The 18749-nt window shown below is 56.7% G+C and overlaps 2 protein-coding genes across 4 annotated transcripts in view; one reads left to right on the top strand and one right to left on the bottom strand.

Annotated features, from left to right (window-relative positions):
* The window catches only part of CKM (creatine kinase, M-type), a 26524-nt gene extending 12341 nt beyond the window's left edge, over window positions 1-14183 (top strand). Inside the window, exons 1-8 of one of the 2 annotated variants that reach the window (XM_030297869.1) lie at window positions 4612-4695; window positions 7006-7216; window positions 7982-8136; window positions 8524-8656; window positions 11281-11452; window positions 12480-12603; window positions 13285-13474; window positions 13990-14183. In XM_030297869.1, the coding sequence (XP_030153729.1) occupies window positions 7024-7216; window positions 7982-8136; window positions 8524-8656; window positions 11281-11452; window positions 12480-12603; window positions 13285-13474; window positions 13990-14168 (1146 nt within the window). In that variant the 5' untranslated portion in view covers window positions 4612-4695; window positions 7006-7023 and the 3' untranslated portion in view covers window positions 14169-14183. Of the gene's footprint in view, window positions 1-4611; window positions 4696-7005; window positions 7217-7981; window positions 8137-8523; window positions 8657-11280; window positions 11453-12479; window positions 12604-13284; window positions 13475-13989 lie in introns of those variants that run through there. The other variant, XM_030297870.1, reaches the window with a different exon arrangement.
* MARK4 (microtubule affinity regulating kinase 4) overlaps window positions 14015-18749 on the bottom strand; it is a 34656-nt gene continuing 29921 nt past the window's right edge. The window contains exon 17 of one of the 2 annotated variants that reach the window (XM_030297865.2): window positions 14015-18749. In XM_030297865.2, coding sequence (XP_030153725.1) covers window positions 18413-18749 — 337 coding nt within the window. In that variant the 3' untranslated portion in view covers window positions 14015-18412. The other variant, XM_030297866.1, reaches the window with a different exon arrangement.

The raw sequence follows: 18749 nt of genomic DNA, 5'->3' as shown, positions 1-18749 counted from the left end.
AGAGGGGACTCTGATGGGGAGGGGGAATGGGAGAGCTTTTTGGAGGGCTTTATCTTGGTGCTGGTGACTCAGATATACATATACATAAAAGTTCATCGATCTTAAGATTAGGGCGCTTTGCGGTATATAAGTTATACCTTAACACAGAGGTAAATTTAAGAGACTAAAATATTAATAAATGTGACCGTCCATACACTCCACATATAACATTTTCAAAGTAAAGAACACATTCGAAATAGTAGAATGTAAAAACAACCAAAAAAAACAACAGCAAGAAACTAAGATGCAGCTAAAGCAACCCCTAGAGGAAAATGTATAGCCTTGTTGATAAAGATGGATTTGGAGGGACTGGAGTAGGGCTGGTGGGGAGTCATGAAAGACTATCTTGTTTGCCTGTCTTTCTGCCACCACCTCCACCACCGCGGGGTCTGACATCCAGTGGATCGCAGGGATTCTTGGGGAACAAGAAGGAGCGGACACGTCCTTAACTCTCTGGTTCTTCAGTTCTGGGACTGGCTTGGATTTATGTCTTGTCTTCCCTGAACCGTTGGGTTCATGGACTGCCAGGATTGGGAGAGGCATTTTGGAGTTGGGTGAGGAGAGCATTCTGGGGTGATGGCTCATGGGGGTGAAGTGCTGCTTCTTGGAGCCTCTCCTGGAGGTGGCAGCCTCATCCCTAGGGGAGGGGTGGGGACAGAGGAGGTGGTAGATAAAAGGGAGGGTTTGGGAGCAGGGATGTTCTGTAATGCCAGGGCTTAGGGGTGAAAGGAAAATTCTAAAATTTTAGAATCCTGAAATTCTAGTATGCTGGCTGTTGCCTTGGGCAAATCCATCCCCCCCCCTTTAAAATTATTTTAGAGACAGAGGGAACGAGTTGGGGAGAGGGACAGAGGGAAAAGAGAGAGGATCTCAAGCAAGCCCCACACTCAGCATGGAGCCCAATGTGGGACTCGATCCCACGACCCTGGAATCATGACCTGAGCTGAAATCAAGAGTCAGAGGCTCAACGGACCGAGCCACCCAGGCTCCCCCTCCTGGCCCTTTTTGCAGCCTCAGTGTCCACCTTCTGTCAAATGCAGCCTCGGCATGAAGAGGTGGGATTGGGGAGGGATAAGAAACACAAACTCAGGGACTAACTACCTGGGCCAGTTTGGTTCTGTTATTTCCCAGCTGTGTTACTTTGGGCAAGTAACTCGACCTCTCTGGGCTTCACTTTTCTGATTTGTAAAATTTGCAACACACACCTCTTAGGACGGTCAGGGAATTAAATTGGTTAAAACACATACAATGCTTGGGCCCTGAAGCCAGACGGCCGGGGTGATGAAGGGGGCATGGGAAGGAGGTCCAAATTACCAGGGCCCGAAGGTCCCCCAGGAAAGGGACTCTGGGATGACAATGTGACTTTGCTGAGAGGCCTGTACATTGTCTTCATCAAAGCCTGAACCTACTCTCGGCAGCTTTGTGCCTGTTTGATTCCCAGCTCCACCCCTTCTCAGGCTGCGCGACCCTGGGCAAGTCATTTCACTTTTCTGAGCTTTACTGTTGGGAGTGTTAAGTGAGTTAATATATATAATGCACTTAGCGTTACACTTGACATACAGGAGTGCTCCCTAAGACTTAACGGTTAGGGTGGGGACTGTGGAGTGGCCACTCAACATCCATGCTAACCTCTTTCTAGCGTGTCCAGCGTTCCGAAGGGAGCGTGGTTCTGGGAGGGGGGGGGAGAGATGTTCCTTCAACCCTTTCAATGATTTTTGTAAGCACCTAATATTTGGTAGTCAGGCCCTTTTCTGCATAAGCTGGGTAGAGTGGTTTCCAACGGACCGATAAGGCTACTGTTACTTCCGATAAGGCTACTGTTACTTCCGGAGTCAACAAATACTCATGTAGCCTGAGGGTACTGGGGAGCCATGGCAAGTTCTATGCAGGAGCAAGCTGCAGGTAGAGAGTAGGTGGGAGGGGGCAGCTTGGGGCAGGAGATCAGGGAGGAGGTGAGGGCAGAAGGGAAGAACATGAAGGAGGTCTTGAGCTAGGGTAGGAGGAGGCCTGGGAGACTGACGGGCTTTGGGAGGTTGGAGCCTGGGATGAATATACCGGGGGGGGGGGGTCTTGGTTCCCCAGGGCCGACTGTTTCTATGAGACTCAAAGAAGGTAAAGGAGTAGAGCTCATGACCCAAGTCCCTGTGTTTGAGCCACCCAGCCCAGGTCGCACGACTGGAATAGTGCTGCAAAGGATTCTGGGAAACCGAGTTTCTGCCATTTTTGGCTTCTCTAAAGGAGGCTGTCATAGGGCGGCAACCTCCCCAAACACAGAAAGTGCTTCTTATGCTGTATGGCCAAAAGGAATGTCAAATGTCCCCATAAGTGGTTATTAGGGCTCCAGGGGGCTGGGCTGGGCTGGGCTGAATCCTGTGTGTGTATGTGTGTGCGTGCACGTTTGTGTGATGTGTCCAGATCCTGTCTCTCCCTTGTTCACAGCCCTCAGGGGCTCCCATCCACTCACAGCGTGCTGGAAACTCCTCCATGGTCCCTAGGGTCCCATGAGTCTGCTCCTACCCCCTCATCTTCTTCCTCCCACTCTCCCCTCTGCTCCAGCCCTCCAGCCTCTTCCTTGCCTCTCAGATACTCCAAGCCACTCCCACCTCAGGGCCTTTGCACCTGCTGTTCCGCTTCCAGATCCTCACATGGCTAGCTCCCTTCTCCCCCTCAGGTCGCTGCTCAGATGTCACTTCCCCTGACATGCCTGACCTGACCTCCTCTGCTGTGCCATTGCTCTCACCTCTTACCCTCTTTGATTTTCTGTCAGAGCCCTGTGGCCCCTGACATTACAGCATATGTTTACTTTCCACGCTCACTAAAATGTCACCTCCATGAGGGCAGTGGTTTTGGTCATTTTCTGCTGTCTCCCCAGTAAGTGCTTAATAAAGAATTGTTGAGGGGCGCCTGCGTGGCTCAGTGGATTAAGCGTCCGACTCTTGGTTTCGGCTCAGGTCATGTTCTCACGGTTTGTGGGTTCGAGCCCCAGGGCCCGGCTCTGTGCTGCTGGGGCAGAGCCTGCTTCGGATTCTCTCTCTTCCTCTCTCTGCCTCCCCTGCTCTTGCGTGCTCTCTCTCTCTCTCCCGCCCTCTCTCAAAATAAATAAATAGACTTAAAAAATATTGTTGACATGATAAATGCCTCACTATTGCAGTGTAGTTCCTTTTGGTTCTCTGGGCCTCAGTCTCCCTAGCCATGCAGGAGAGCTTTGCCACTCTGACCTTGGTGGGAAGGGACAGTGGGTGGAGAGACCAGGGGCTGGGCCCCAAGGAAAAGTTTTCTAAGCACCCCCTCCCCACCAGGAATCTGGGGAAAGGCAGAGAGGCCCCCCTTTCCCTAGGTCAGTCCCCACCTGCCTGGGAAGAAATGGGGGACACCTGGGAGGAGGGAGGAACCCCAGAGGGAAAAAGGACGGTCTCTTCTTGGTTGTAATCCTGGGTGATCCCTGGACTCCTCCTGGCCCCTGGACTTGCCTCGCCTGCCCAGCAATCTTGGTGCCCTCTAGGCAGAGGAAGCAGCTTCCTCCAGCCACCCCTGCGTCCACAGAATGTGCTCCTCAGCCCTTCAGGTCCCTGTCACGGTGGAGTGTCCCTGCTCCGCCCGGATCTGGTGGGAAGGAGCGGGCGGGTGCTCTGCTCTGACCCAAGTGGCTGCCCAGCCCCCTTCGCCTGCGGCGGGGGCGGCCTCCCGGGTCAGCGGCTGCCCTTGTAAGGAGGTGACACCCCGGACACCCGATACGCCGGGTTATAATTAACTCAGACACGTGGCGACCCTACCCCCCCAACACCTGTCCCTGTGTCTCCCCAGCCCCAGCGCCTGGGGTCTAGGTCTTTGCAGAGGCGACAGCGAAGCGCCCTCTAAAAATAAGCTCCCTTCCAGGATGAGTCCCTCCCTGTCCCCTCCCCACCAGCCCAGCGGAAATCTCCCAGTGTCAGCCCCGCGGCTGGGGGGGGGGGGGCAACCCCTTCCCCCAACCTGGCCTCGAGTTCCAATCCTCTCGACTCAGGAGAGCCTCAGTTTCCCTCCTACTCACTGTGCACCCAAGCACAGGCTTCTGGGCTTACACTGCCCTGTGTTCAGGCCTGGGCTTTGGCCAAGTGCTCCCCATAGCTGGGTGATAACGGGCAAGTCTCCACAAAACCAGAAACCGGGCCTCCCGGGGGGCTATTGCAAGGCTTCCCCAGGTGCAGGGCTCAGGACCCGCTGTTTACCCAGGTCAAGGCCACTGGGGGCTGGAGGAGAGGTCTGGGCATAGGAAGGGCTGGCGGCCGAGTGCAGGGCCAGGGGAGGGTGGCTTCTACGTGCCTGGGACGTCCCCTGCCACGGTCCCGTGTCCTGGGCGGGGGGCCAGCTGTCCCTGCCAGCCCGACTCAGCACTTGGTCAGGGAATCAGCTTGATGTGACACTCAGCCCCTGGCGCAGCCCATACAAGGCCATGGGGCTGGGCACAAGGCATGCCTGGGTTCAGGGTGGGCACGGTGCCCAGGCAGCGAGGTGAGAGGCTCAGCCGCCCTCCAGCTCCCTTCCCCGGGGGGGGGGGGCAGCCCCTCCCAGCTGCACAGCCCGGCCCCCCTATATAAGGCCAGGGCTACAGGCCCTTCCTTTGGGTCAGTGTCGCCTCCAGGATACAGACAGCCCCTTTCAGCACAGCCCAGCCAGGTACCGCTGGGGGTGGGAATCAGGGTGGGGTCCAGAATGGGGACCCCCCCCCCGGTGCCAGCAGCCGATCTGGTCCTACACACAGGAGGGTTGGTGTGTGGGGAGATTGGCCCTGCGTCTGGAAGTCACCTCCACCTGTGACCACCCCCCCCCCCCCACTGCCCGCAGGGTCCGTGTAGCAGGGCCACGGGGAGGGATCTTGGAGACAAAGGGAGTCCTGCCGGCTGCCAGCTGTCACCCCTGCAAGGGGCTGAGGGGCTGCAGGGCGGCAGGCCGGGGCCTGTGATTGTGATGGTTTGTCACCAGAACGGCGGGGGGTGGGGGGTGGGGGTGGGGGTGATGGCACGAGCCGCGGGGAGTGTCCGTATGTCCACCGTCCACCGACAGGGTCTGCAAGAGCAGGCTCCACGGGGTCTTGGCATTTGTGATTCTGTGGGTCCCCGTGGTGTCCCACAACCGTGTGACCTTGTGTTCTGGACTTTCTGTGGCTCCCGCACGGGTGCCTGCACCCCGGGTGTGTCCCTGAGCTTGGAGGGGGGTGTGTGTGTGTGTGTGCGCGTGCGTGTGTGTGTGTGTGTGATTCTGTTCCCGGTGTGTGTGGTGCTGGGGCTATTTCTGTCTGTGTCTCTGGGCCTCCCCCGCCTTGCCTCCGTGCCCTCTGCTGACATGTCTCTTGCAGGGTGGGGGTGGGAGAGCATGAAGGGGGGTTTCTGGGCTGGAAGCCCTTGAGGCCCGAGGCCTTGGCCCACCTGTCTCCGGCCTGCTGACTTGGCGCAAGCCGAGCCCCTGGAATGTGTGGGGTGGGGGTGGGGGGACAGCAGCTGGGGGGGGGGGGGGGGGGAGTCTGCCAGAGTCTATAAATAATCCCCAACCCTGGACGGAACCCTGGACGGCAGCTCCGTCGTGAATTCCACCCGCCCCTGGCCTGATGCCGCAGCCTTCGGCTCCCCCCTGGTCCTGATTCCCTTCCCACCGTCCTACCTGCCTCCCACTCCTGGAGCCGGGAGCGAGCTCCCAGTCCCGCCGCGGCCACTGAAGAGTCCCTCCTCCTTCCTGGCTCTTACGGACAAATGTAACAGTATCAACAGCAGCCCGCCCTCCAGGTAGCAGGCCCCAGCGCCACAGGAGGGCATGTGATCAGCTGGCCTCATGATGGAGTCTGAAGAGTCCTCTTGGCCACCCCCTAGGCAGGGCTTAGTCCACAGGAGACAGAGGCTCAGAGAGGCTGAGCGACCGGCTTGGGGGTCACACAGCGGGGAAGTGGCACAGGTGGCATTTGAACCCAGCTCTGACGACTCCCGCAGCTGAGCTCTTCTCAACTGAGCCCTGAGGGAGGGTTGCCAGCAGACAGGGGTGGGGACGGCCACCCAGCCTTCCCTTCCACCCTGCCCCTCATCCCTTGAACCCAGGAACCTCCGCAGACAGGATGTCCCTTCTCTGCTCGCACGCTCGTTCTCCGCAACACCCTCCACCTTCTCTGAAACTCCTCACGCAGACCTTTAAAATAATAACAACAGGGGCGCCCGGGGGGCTCAGTCGATTAAGCGGCCGACTTCGGCTCAGGTCATGATCTCACGGTCTGTGAGTTCGAGCCCCGCGTTGGGCTCTGTGCTGACAGCTCAGAGCCTGGAGCCTACTTCAGATTCTGTATCTCTCTCTCTCTCTCTCTCTCTCTCTCTCTCTGCCCCTCCCCCGCTTGTGCTCTGTCTCTCCCTCTCAAAAATAAACATTAAAAAAAATTTAAAAAAATGACAGCAATAATTATAATAATGGCCAAGCAAAATAATGCTTATTGTGAGCCAGGACTATTCCAAGTGCTTTACGTAGTTTGGCTCCTTTCGTGCTCCCAATAGCCCCATGGGATGAGTGCTATTATGACCCCCCATTCTACACGTGAGTAATCTGAAAGCACAGAGAAGTTAAGCAAGGTGCCCAAGGTCACACAGCGTCTTGTAAGTGGCAGACCTGGAATTTAAACCCGGGCTGTCTGATTCTGGAAACTACGCTTTTATCCATGCCAGCATTACTGTTCCATCCCAAAGGCTCCCCGCTTCATTTTCCAGCTGGAGAAACTGTCTCTAGCAAGATTATTAGTCTGGGGTCACCTGTCAGGGTGTGACCGAGCTGGGATCTTAGCCATAGAGTTCGGATGCATCCTGTGAAGGCGCAGGGGCTCAGAGAGGGCGCCCTTCTTGTCCCCAGTCACACAGCCGTCGGGCCCGTTCGGCCCCCAGACCTTGCTCTGTTCCCTTGCTGGGGCTGGTCTCTGCTGGACGCGAGCTAACCTTCTCCACCTTCCCTGCCCACCAGGCCCCCCACGCCGCCACCATGCCGTTCGGTAACACCCACAACAAGTTCAAGCTGAACTACAAGCCTGAGGAGGAGTACCCTGACCTCAGCAAGCACAACAACCACATGGCCAAGGCGCTGACCCTTGAGATTTACAAGAAGCTGCGGGACAAGGAGACTCCATCCGGGTTCACTCTGGACGACGTCATCCAGACAGGTGTGGACAACCCAGGTAAGCCTCCTTGGTGGAGCGGGGACAGGGATCAGAATGGCAGGGGTAGGGGAGGGGTCTCTGGAGCTGCCTGCCAGGCCTCGATCCCGCCTCCCTGGGCCTCAGTGTCCTCATCCGAAAAATGGGCACCCATGTGGCGAAAACGTAGGAGTCGGCGCACACAAGTGCTTAGAGCAGCCCCTGGTACGGGGCCAGCACTCGGGATCTGAGGGGGGATGTCATTGGTGCTGTGGTCCTTTCTCCCCTTGGAGAAAGGGGACCCTGCGAGGGTCAGCAGCACCAGAGGCAAAAAAGCACGTCCTAGCCTCCAACTCACTGTGCCATTGAGGAGGGAGGGCCCCTCTTTCCAGACCCCTGTTTTCCCCTCTGGGAACACGAGGGCTGTTCAAGTCTCTTATCATCTGTGGGAGCCGATCGTCTAATAAGCTTTTGAAAATGTTTAGGTAAAGGAAGAGTATGTGATTTGGGGACTCTGAAGTGGTCATATTTTTAGTACCTTGTAACTGGCCCCCCAAGACTCTCCTTTCTCCGTTGCCCTGCCCCCAGCACCTTGCCCTCACCCCAGATGCTGCCTAGACCTCTCCTAGCCTTCCCTCCCCATCCACATAACCCTCAGCCTCTGCAGTTCTGAAACACACACACTCACAGGCACACACACACACACACACACACACACACACACACACACACAGTCTATGCTGGACCCGGGAGCCCGGGCCTTCCTTGCTGGGGACAGGCAGCTCTGACCTCACCCTGAACCCCCAGGTCACCCCTTCATCATGACCGTGGGCTGTGTGGCTGGCGACGAGGAGTCCTACCAGGTTTTCAAGGATCTCTTCGACCCCATCATCCAGGACCGGCACGGGGGCTACAAACCCACCGACAAGCACAAGACCGATCTCAACCATGAGAACCTCAAGGTCAGCCACCCCCTCCCACCCGCCACCAGAGGGGAGGGATGGGGGAGGGAGGGGGGCAGCCAGAGGGACAGAGGGGCAGAGGGGCACAGAAGACAGACCAGGAGGCTGGGGTCAGATGGGAGGGGAGCCAGGGAGGGAGATGAAGAGACACAGGAAGTGGGGAAAGAGATGCTTGGAGAGAAAAACGGGGACACATGAGCGGCGGGGAGAGAGACAGATGGAGGGACGGACAGAGAAGGGAGGGAGAACCCGGCGAGCGGGGCGAGGAGGAGCTGAAGAAAGTAGCAGAGAGTAAGAACTGGGAGCGTCTGGGGGGTCACAGGCTTGCTGGGGAAGGGGCAGCCTGGGCGGCATGCCCGGCCCTGACCCCCCACTCCTGCCCTCCAGGGCGGAGACGATCTGGATCCCAACTACGTGCTCAGCAGCCGCGTCCGCACGGGCCGCAGCATCAAGGGCTACACGCTGCCCCCCCACTGCTCCCGGGGCGAGCGCCGGGCGGTGGAGAAGCTCTCCGTGGAAGGTGAGAACCCCCACCCTGCCCACCATTGGGGCCACCCAGCTCTGGCCCTGCTTCTCCATGGAAAGAGCTTGGTAAATCATAGCTGCTTGGTGAGCGATGGCTGGAAGCACTACCCCTGGTGGAAGTCTGGGGGGGCTGTCAGGGCACCCCGAGCGGATCTCTGCCTGTAGACACCAGGGACCTGACTTCCATCCATCCATTCATCCACCCATCCATCATCCATCCATCCATCCACCCATCTATCCAACCAGCAAACATTTACAGCTGTTGTGGTCCTGAGTAGGGAGCTGGGGGGTTTCATGATGAATAGAATGGATGAGGTCGCTGCTCTCACAGATCTGTCAGCCTGGTGAGGAGATAAGAGGGCACACAGAAACCAACAAAAGAATAATTCCCAAATGCCACGTAGCCAAGAAACGAGGGTGGGTCACAGAATGACTCAGGGGAGCTCCCTTAGAAAGGAGGAGACCTGACTGACAAGGAAGGAGCCTGAAGAATTCCAGGCCAGCAGAGCAGCAAGTGCAAAGGCCCTGAGGTGGGCAAGTGTGTGGGAGGAACAGCCAGGAGACCAGTGTGGCTAGAGCTGAGTGGAGGGGGGGAGGAGATGGGGTCCGAGGAGTACGAGTGGCCAGGTTGCACAGAGCCTCGTGTGCCCTCGGGAGGGCTTTGGCTTTGACTCTGAGGGAGATGGAAGCCATGGAGTCCTCTGGCTGTTGGGTGGGGAACAGACTGTGGGCAAAGGTAGGAGCAGAGAGACCGTGAGGGGAAGGCATAGTCGTTCAGGTGAGGGTAGGAGATAGGCAACGGGATGGGGAGAGACAGCAGGGACGTTTGGGAGGTAGAATCATCAAGGTGGGCAGGCATATTGTTCTGGTAAGTGTTAAACAACTAGCTCTCAAAAAAAAGAAAAAAGAAAAAGCCCCAATCTATAGCGACTGCCAATTTCTATGGTATAAATTCTCCTACCACGGCCAATTTTGAGCTATGAACATGGTGTCATAGAAAGACGGGAAAAGATGGGCGGTAACATATCCTTACATAGTATTCCCACCTTACAGATACAGATGAAAATAACTTCAAGGATGTAGATAATAAAAATGAAAATAACTTCCAGAATGTAGGCGGCGCCTGAGTGGCTCAGTCGGTTGAGCGTCAGACTCTTGGTTTCAGCTCAGGTCATGGTCCCCAGGTCGTGGGATCGAGCCCCGTGTCAGGCTCCACACTGAGCATGGAGTCTGCTTGAGATTTTCTCTCTCTCTCTCTCTCTCTCTCTCTCTCTTTGACCCCGCCCCTGCTCGTGCCCCCTCTCTCTAAAATTTAAAAGAAAGAGTAAAATAATTAGGAAGCAATACTTTTGAGTATTTATTACCTATGTTTTAAATATATTTAAGGGGTGCCTGGGGGCTCAATTGGTTGAGCATCTGACGTGGGCTCAGGTCATGATCTCACAGTCCAGGAGTTCGAGCCCCACGTCGGGCTCTATGCTGACAACTCAGAGCCTGGAGCCTGCTTCGGATTCTATGTGCCCCTCCTCCACTTGGGCTCTGTCTCTCTCTCTCTCTCAAAAGTAAACAAACATAAAAAAAATTAAATATAATATATTTAATTGTAAGTTTATATAAGTGATTATTATTTTTTAAAGCTTATTTATTTATTTTGAGAGAGAGAGAGAGAGAGAGACAGCGTGAGCGGCGGAGGGGCAGAGAGAGAGGGAGAGAGAGAATCCCAATCAGGCCCTTCAGCGCGAAGCCTGATGCAGGGCCCAAACCCACGATCCGTGAGGTCATGACCTGGGCTGAAACCGAGAATTGGCCACTTAACTGACTGAGCCACCCAGGTGCCCCATATAAGTTATTTTTAAATTTTTTTTTCAACGTTTATTTATTTTTGGGACAGAGAGAGACAGAGCATGAACGGGGGAGGGGCAGAGAGAGAGGGAGACACAGAACCGGAAACAGGCTCCAGGCTCCGAGCCATCAGCCCAGAGCCTGACGCGGGGCTCGAACTCACGGACCGCGAGATCGTGACCTGGCTGAAGTCGGACGCTTAACCGACTGAGCCACCCAGGCGCCCCTATAAGTTATTTTTAACAATATAATATAGTAAGTATATAGTATGTGATATAGAACATTACATAGAAATGTATAAAATGTATATAAATATATACATATTATAGAAATATATATTATGCATATGTGCACAATATACATTCATTCTACATATGAGTGTACACAAATATTATGTATGGTATATTTTAATAATTTTTACTGATGGCTCCCCACATTCCTAAGATTTTGATCATCTGTCTGGCTGGCCGGTTGAAGGGGCCCCAGCACACCGTTGCTGCCAGGCGGATGGGATGCCAGGGTCAAGGAAAGGGAGATTCCCCGTTTCTGGGCGGAGCACATGGCATGGCTGTTCCCGGAGCCTGGGCAGGCAGGGGGGGAGCATGCTTCGGGGACAGGTCGCGAATTTGGGTTTCGTCCTAGTGTTCAGGCGCCGTTAGGACATCCCCGGGCCCCACCCCAGGCTCGTTGGGGGCAGCAGTGTGGGGACTCCGGGGGCCTCCCCGTCCAGGTTGTGGGGGCGCAGGCTGCTGACCATTCCCTCGTGTGGCCCCTCAGCCCTCAACAGCCTGACAGGCGAGTTCAAGGGGAAGTACTACCCTCTGAAGAGCATGACCGAGCAGGAACAGCAGCAGCTTATTGACGATCACTTCCTGTTCGACAAGCCCGTGTCCCCACTGCTGCTGGCCTCAGGCATGGCCCGAGACTGGCCCGACGCCCGCGGCATCTGGTGAGGTCCCCTCCCCCCAGCCTCCTCCAGTCCCCCCACTCCCCTCCCCATTCCTCCACCAAAGCCAACACCATAAAAACAGTTATGTGTCCAGGCGCCCCAGACAATGACCTCGCCTTCCCACCCCTGCCTACTTTGTGGTCTGTGAGTCACATTTTAGGAAACTTGGACCAGGGAAGTGGCAATGAGGGACTTAGACTTGCACCAGACTCCCTGGGTTCCAATCCCAGCACTGCCATTTACTAGATGTGACCTCAGGCACATTATTTAACATTTCTGTGCCCACCGAGCCCCACATTGGGCTCCACACTGAGCGTGGAGCCTGCTGAAGATTCTCTCTCTCCCTCTGCTCCTCTCCCCTGCTCTTCCTCTCCTTCTCTCTCTCTATATATATACACCAGTGTCTGGTATATAGTAAGTGACCAACATCTTGGCTATTAGTTTTATCTTCGACTGTTGCTAGTTAGGTTTGTATGAATCCTTGAATCCCTGATTCTGATTAGGCAAAGATTTTCAAAGGTTTCAAAAGCCTAGGTTTCAGATGATCAGGAGAATGTGTGCGTTCTAAGACATACACATTTTAAATATTTTTAGGTTCTAAGATTCCACTAATTTCAGATTCTGTGATTCCACGGTTGCAGACATTTCCAGATCTTAATGTTTTATCTGAGATGTCACAGGGTGATGGGAAGATTGGTCCTGGGACCAGAAGTAGGATTTCCAAGATTTGTCAATTCTGATTCCCAGCTTTTGTTTTTCAAAGATTCTGAAATTCTAAGAGTCTGTAATTTAACGCTGTTCAAAGACTTAAGACCCTCAAAGTCTTTGATCCTAGGACTGGCGATTTCTCAGATTCTAGGACGTTAGGGTCTACAGGTGTAAGCTTCCGCGATTTTCAGGAGCCGGTGCCACCACCTCAAACTCCTCAGTCCCGCTGCCCCCTTGCGGTGGGTACTTTTGCCAGGGGGCGGGAGTGGGGTGGCCACGCGGGACTGATCCCTTGGCCTCCTCCTGCGCCCCACCCTAGGCACAATGACAACAAGAGCTTCCTGGTGTGGGTGAACGAGGAAGACCACCTCCGAGTCATCTCCATGGAGAAGGGGGGCAACATGAAGGAGGTTTTCCGCCGCTTCTGCGTGGGGCTGCAGAAGGTGGGTAGCCTGCCTCTCACGGCAGACTTCTGACCCCCGCTGAACGCCCCACCCGCTTTCCAAGACCCCGCCCCCCCGGGGAACCCGGCTCCACCCAGCGCCCGAGCCCCGCCCCTAATAACCCGACCCCACCCAGCGCCCTAGCCGCCCCCCAACAGACCGGGTCCAACCGATGCCTAACCCCCGCCCATAAGAGACCGGCTCCACCCAGTGTCCAAGCCCCGCCCCCAAGAGACCGACTCCACCCTATGCCTAAGCCCCGCCCCAAGGAGACGGCTCCACCAGCGCCCAAGCCCCGCCCCTAATAACCCGACTCCACCCAGCGCCCAAGCCGCCCCCAAGAGACCAGGTCTAGCGTACGCTTAAGCCCCGCCTCTAAGAGGCCGGCTCCACCCTATGCCTAAGCCCCGCCCACAAGCACTGGCTCCACCCACCCCTATCCTGCCCAAGCCCCGCCCCTAAGAACTCGGCTCTAAAGCGTTCTCGAGCCCTGGCTCCACCAGGGTCGTCGGGCCCCTCCCTTCAGAAGCTCACCCCTCACGGTTTTCCGGTCCCACCCTCTCGGAATCCCACCCCCTACCCACGTGCTCACGCTGTGTCCCTCCCAGCCCCGTTCGAGTTGCGGGTGTATTTGGGGGGCGCCCCCTGGCGCTGACCCCAGATCCTCTCCCCTTACCTCAGATTGAGGAGATCTTCAAGAAGGCCGGCCACCCCTTCATGTGGAACGAGCACTTGGGCTACGTGCTCACCTGCCCATCCAACCTGGGCACCGGGCTGCGTGGAGGCGTGCATGTCAAGCTGGCGCACCTGAGCAAGCACCCCAAGTTCGAGGAGATCCTCACCCGTCTGCGCCTGCAGAAGCGGGGCACAGGTGCGGCTCTGCTTCCATCCGCGCGCCGCGGCGTCGGGGGCGGACCCTTAGTGGAGGCGGAGCACCCACGCGAGTTGTGGGGTGGACGAGGGCTGCCCCTCTGTGAGCCTCAGTTTCCTCCTCTTGTAAATGGGCATCCGCACGCCTTAGCCCGTAGGAATCGATAGGATATCATGGGTATATAATACGCATGTGTATACCCCGTGCCCCCTAGGAACCTCGGTTTACCATCTATAAAGGAGAGGATGGCCAGGACTCAACCCCGGGGCATTCTCGCTCCAGAGCTCCCGTTTGGCCATCATGCTCTATTTTCATGTTGGAGGGTTGAGGCACGAGGTACCTAAATTAGCCGGAGGCGTGAGCCCATGAATAGACATTTAGGAGGCTCTGCATGCACGTGACCTGTTACACAGTAGGCCCTCAGTACGTGCGGCCAGCTCAGTTGGCACAGGGGCAGCAGGCCCCGCTCCTGCGTCTCCGCTCGCTCCTTATGCCCCTGCCTCCTTCTCCTGCAGGTGGTGTGGACACAGCCGCTGTGGGCTCAGTATTCGACGTGTCCAACGCCGATCGGCTGGGCTCGTCCGAAGTGGAACAGGTGCAGCTGGTGGTGGATGGTGTGAAGCTCATGGTGGAGATGGAGAAGAAACTGGAAAAGGGCCAGTCCATCGACGACATGATCCCCGCCCAGAAATAGGCGTCCAGCCCACCCGCCGCCGACTGCTGGAGCCCCAGCCAAAGGGAGGACTCGGCCCATCGGAGCCCCCTCCCCCCCCCAGGAGGGTTCGGTCAACCGGGGGCTCTTTCCACCATTTTCGGAATTCCATTTCCAGCCAGAGTTCCAACCAACGGGCTTCATCCTCTGAGTTGTGGCCAGTGAAAAACCTCCCCCCCAGTCTCCTTTTCCCAGAGCTCCGCCCACCACCAGGAACTCTGGCTAATGGAGAGCTGTCAGGCACATCTGGAGCTCATGCTTTTTCTACACTCAAAGCAACAAATAAAAGCAATGGTGGCCTTAGCTCTCGTGCGATGGCAATTGAGCAAGAGGACGAGGGACTTTTGCCATTGGCCGCTGTGCGGCTTGCCCTCCCTAGTCATGTCTTACCCCATCCCTAAAATGAGGCAAGTGCACAGTCCAATCCAAAACTATGAGGAATCTGAGACCCAGAGAGGCGTGACCCCTTCCCAGCCTCCGCTCCCGATCAATCACTCGTGCTCGGATCTCAGACACAGGACCCACACCAGGGAGAAACGTAAGCCAAACAAAATGTCTGAGACTCGAATTTGGCCCACGGGCCTCCGGTTTGAGACCTAACATGCATCTCCTCACATATATCCCGTTATGCTTTTCACCGGCCTCTTTCTGTGTGACCTCCCCTCATCCATCCATAGCTGCTGCCAGTCCTTTAAACTTCCCTGTCTTTGCTCAAGAACCTGCCATAGCTCCCCACATCTCCTAGAATGCAGTCCTATTATTTTCGATTCTTCAAACTGAGGTGCGCACCTTTCCCTGAAGGCTCATCACTCCCGTTTCTCGCCCATGATCCGTCTGTACACTTTTGCTCCTGACACCCTGCAATTCCCACCTTAATGCATTTGCCCATGCGCTTTCCTCCTCCAGACTGGGGCTTGGCTCATAGCATCCCCGCGAAGCCTTCAGGGACCCACCTTTTGGAGAGCTTGGTCCCAGGAAGGAGGGTCGGGCACAGGGGGAGGGGCGGGGAATAGAAGGCAAGCAGCAGGTCAACGTGTATTGGGTGTTGACCACGTCAATCACCTCTGCTCGACCCAATAGGCTGAGGTCTCCACTAGCAAAGGCAGAGCGGCGGCCTCAAAAAAGAGGCAAAGCTTTCAGAAGGAAACGTGAGGCAGAATAAGTGGTAGACAGAGTCCTCAGGGACCTGGAGGAGGGAATTTTTCGAAACTGAAGTCACACAGGTAAAGGGCCCTTAGAGATCAAGAAATGTACTCTGTTTTCCAGGGGAAAACTGAGGCCAGAGGAGGTCTCCAAGAATTCCCAGGGAAATTGCTGAAACAGGAAGGTTAGAAGAGAAAGGCAGGATCTGTCAGATGTCAGGGTGTCCTTTACAACACTGTCCCCAAATGAAGATCCCATCACTAACCCCAGCTCCGTCCTCTAACCCTCCCCCCCCTCCCCCGCCGGGGAGCCACACAGACCACAAACATTCCAGCGGCCCGGTCTGAGCCAAATCTGCGGTCCAGGTGCCCGTTCTGCCCATCTTGCCTCATAAGCCTCAAATCTGGCCCTTGTCTCCCCACCTTCTGTCCCACTTCGACCTTCTCCCTAATCTCCCGACCTGTCTTCTTCGCTCCCTTCACAGCATAAACCTGCCCCTCCCTCTCCCTTGCTCACAACCTTGCCGTGGCTCCCCAGTGCCCTTGGAAGAAAGCCCAAGCCCCTCTCCACGGCCTTCAGGGCCCTGCCAACATCTCCAGCCTCGTGTCTCCCGGTGACTCTGCTCACTGCCAGCCATAGGCCAGTTGCTGTGCTCTCTCCTGCCTCTTAGCCATTGTACAAGCCGTTCCCTCCACCTAGAACACCAGCCCCCTACCCGCCATGTCTAGCTAGCTGCTCATCATTCTCCCAGTTGCTGCTGAACTGCTCCTCCTCCAGGAAGCCCTCCCTGGCTACGACAGGCACCCCCTTGGCCCTCCCCAGCCTCTGCCCACCCCACCCCCCCACCCAGGATCATCACTGAGGATGCAGCTGCCTTCTCCACTAGACTGAGCCTGATGACGGCAGGGCTGGGGCAGTCTTGGTCACCACTAGGTCCCCAGCACAGGGCTGGGCATACGGGAAGCCCTCAGGGATTGAGACTTCCAGACAGGGTTGCTGGGGTCCCCACCCTACCCACTCCCACGACTCAATATATACACTTTGCAGCAGACCCCTATTCTGGCCTCGCTCTTAAGGCAAGAATGCGGTTCTGCCCCAGACCCTGAATTTTTCCACACTGACCACTCAGTCTCTACTAACCCCCCGTTTTCATTTTAGTTTCCTATCAGCCCCATGAAGAACACAAGGGCAGAATCTACCACGCCCCAAGTGGGCAATTGAGGCACAGTAAACTAAGCCTCTTCCCTACATACAATCCTCCAAGGGCTCTCCAGTGCCCTTGGAGGATAGCCCACCCCTCGCTCACTTTGGCCTTTTGTGAACAAGCTCCTCCACCCCCCCCCCCCCAACCTACTGCTTAAATCTACTCAGTTTCCATTTCCTTCCTCTGGCTAAGGTCACCTGGACTTTCCTCTGGGGAACCCCTCTAAGTCCAGCTCTAGGTAGGGGCCTGGCCACTCCAGAGCAACAGTGACTGGTTCAGGGATGGTCACATGACTTCTCTGAGCCAATAAGAGCCTGTCTTGGGATTTTCGACAAAAGTAGGCAATGAGCAACTTTCTGCTGCAGAAACTAGACAAAGGGATGAGAAGTTGGAACTGCTGGGTGAAACCACTAACCTCACGGTAAAATAAAACCGGAGGTGAGGTGGCCCGCTGCCTGGATCCAGCCGTACCTGAAGTCGGGCACCCCCAGACTATTAAGGAACATAAGCAAACAAATAACTTTTGCTTATGTGTAGATGGATTATTAGTCCTAACACGGTATTTCTCTTGCTAATTCTCCACCACCCCCAACATAGCAGCCACACCGAAATTACCCAAAGTTCTCTGAAGGCTTATCACGCACTCCTACAAACAGGCTTTTGCCCAGCGCATATGGAATACGCGGTCAACTCCTACTCGTCCTTCAAAGTCCAACTCCGGTATGCTCTCCTCTCTGGAGTGGCTTCCCCGACTCCCCTCACGTTCTCTCCTGGCCTCCCCAAAGCAAAGGTTTCTCTAGTGTTTGTGTCAGAAGCCCCGTCCCCCACAGACAGGGGCTCCTTGTGTCTCCGTGTCCAGCACCGGGCCTGGCACGGAGTAGGCACAGGTCAATGACTGTTTATTGAATAAATGTACTACTGGAGTTAAGAAGTGGCTTAGAGTCCGGTATAACATGTGGGTGGGCACGTGAGTGGATGAATGGGGGACCGATATAGGAACCGGGGGCCTCCTGGATGAGGCTGAGTTCTGTCCTGCCCTCGTCCACAATCATCCTTGACCCGCATCCCCCCCACTACTCCCATTCTGCAGATGAGAAAACCGAGGCTCAGAGAGGAGGAACCACTTGGCCCAAAGTCACGCACCTCCTCATCTCAGCCGCAGGTGAGGGCAGGGAAGGAAAAGCCCGGGGTCCGCGTGGGGAAGGGGGGACTCTCCTAAGTTTATTGGGCGACAGGCTGCGGGTGAGGGGGCTGACAGGAGGAGGGTGGGGGTGTAATAACTTAAAAACCGGCAGCTCCTCGAGAGATCTCTGCAGAGGGGAGGGTGTGGGGGGTATTTACAAGGATTTGTACAAAGTGCCCCGCGCCAGCCTGGGGCAGGAAGGGGGGGTGGGGGGTTCGAGCATGAGGGGAGGGCAGGGGAGGGGAAGGAATCTGCCTCTCTGACCCCCCACTCCCAGCCCCCCTCCCCTCTTCTACAGTCTTTAGGCTCAGCAACCCTTCCGGCCCCCGCCCAAGGCCTACTTCTTGAGCTGTTGGGGGAAAGGGGGTGGGAATGGAAGTTTCCTCGGTTTCCCTTTCTGCGCCTGCCCTGCCCCCAGAGTCTCCTCAGGTGCCCCACGTTGGGGTGATGGGGGGCGGGGGCAGGACCGGCTGGAGGCTCGAGGAAGGTGCCAGCTCCCCCTGCTCTGCCCCCAAGCTTTTCTCTCCTGCCCAGCGGCCCCGGACAACAGCGCAGGGGACACTCTCTGTCCCCACGTCGGATTCACGGGAGCTGAGGTGATGACGGAGGGAGACTCCCCTCCCTGCCCCCTCTCCCTGCCGTAGAGGCGAAGGGGACGAGGGAGAGGAAGAAGAGGGGACCCGGGCCCGCGGCGGCTCAGAGCTCGAGGTCGTTGGAGATGCGGGTGACGAGGGCGCGGAAGGCCAGGGCGGTGCCCGCCACGCGGCGGAAGAGAACTCCCCGCAGGCCCGGCCGGGGCAGCTGGCAGACCTCCACTTCGAAGTGGGACAGGGGCTCGGGCCCGCCCGCACCCCCGTGCAGGCAGGCCAGCAGGAACGGCTGTGGCTGGCGGCAGCGACAGCGGGCGGCCGCGGTGGCCTGGCGCAGAGCCGCCATCAGGGCCTCGGGCGGGCGTGAGCTGGTCAGCTTCACACTCCAGGGGAATCGGAGTAGCCGGGGGGCGGTTTCCGTTTGATCCCAAGGTAGATGGCAA

Source organism: Lynx canadensis, chromosome E2 (genome assembly GCF_007474595.2).
Source record: "Lynx canadensis isolate LIC74 chromosome E2, mLynCan4.pri.v2, whole genome shotgun sequence".
Taxonomy (NCBI): Eukaryota; Metazoa; Chordata; class Mammalia; order Carnivora; family Felidae; genus Lynx; species Lynx canadensis.
The sequence above is the reverse complement of the archived record's forward strand: the minus strand, read 5'-3'. Positions and strand labels throughout refer to the sequence as shown.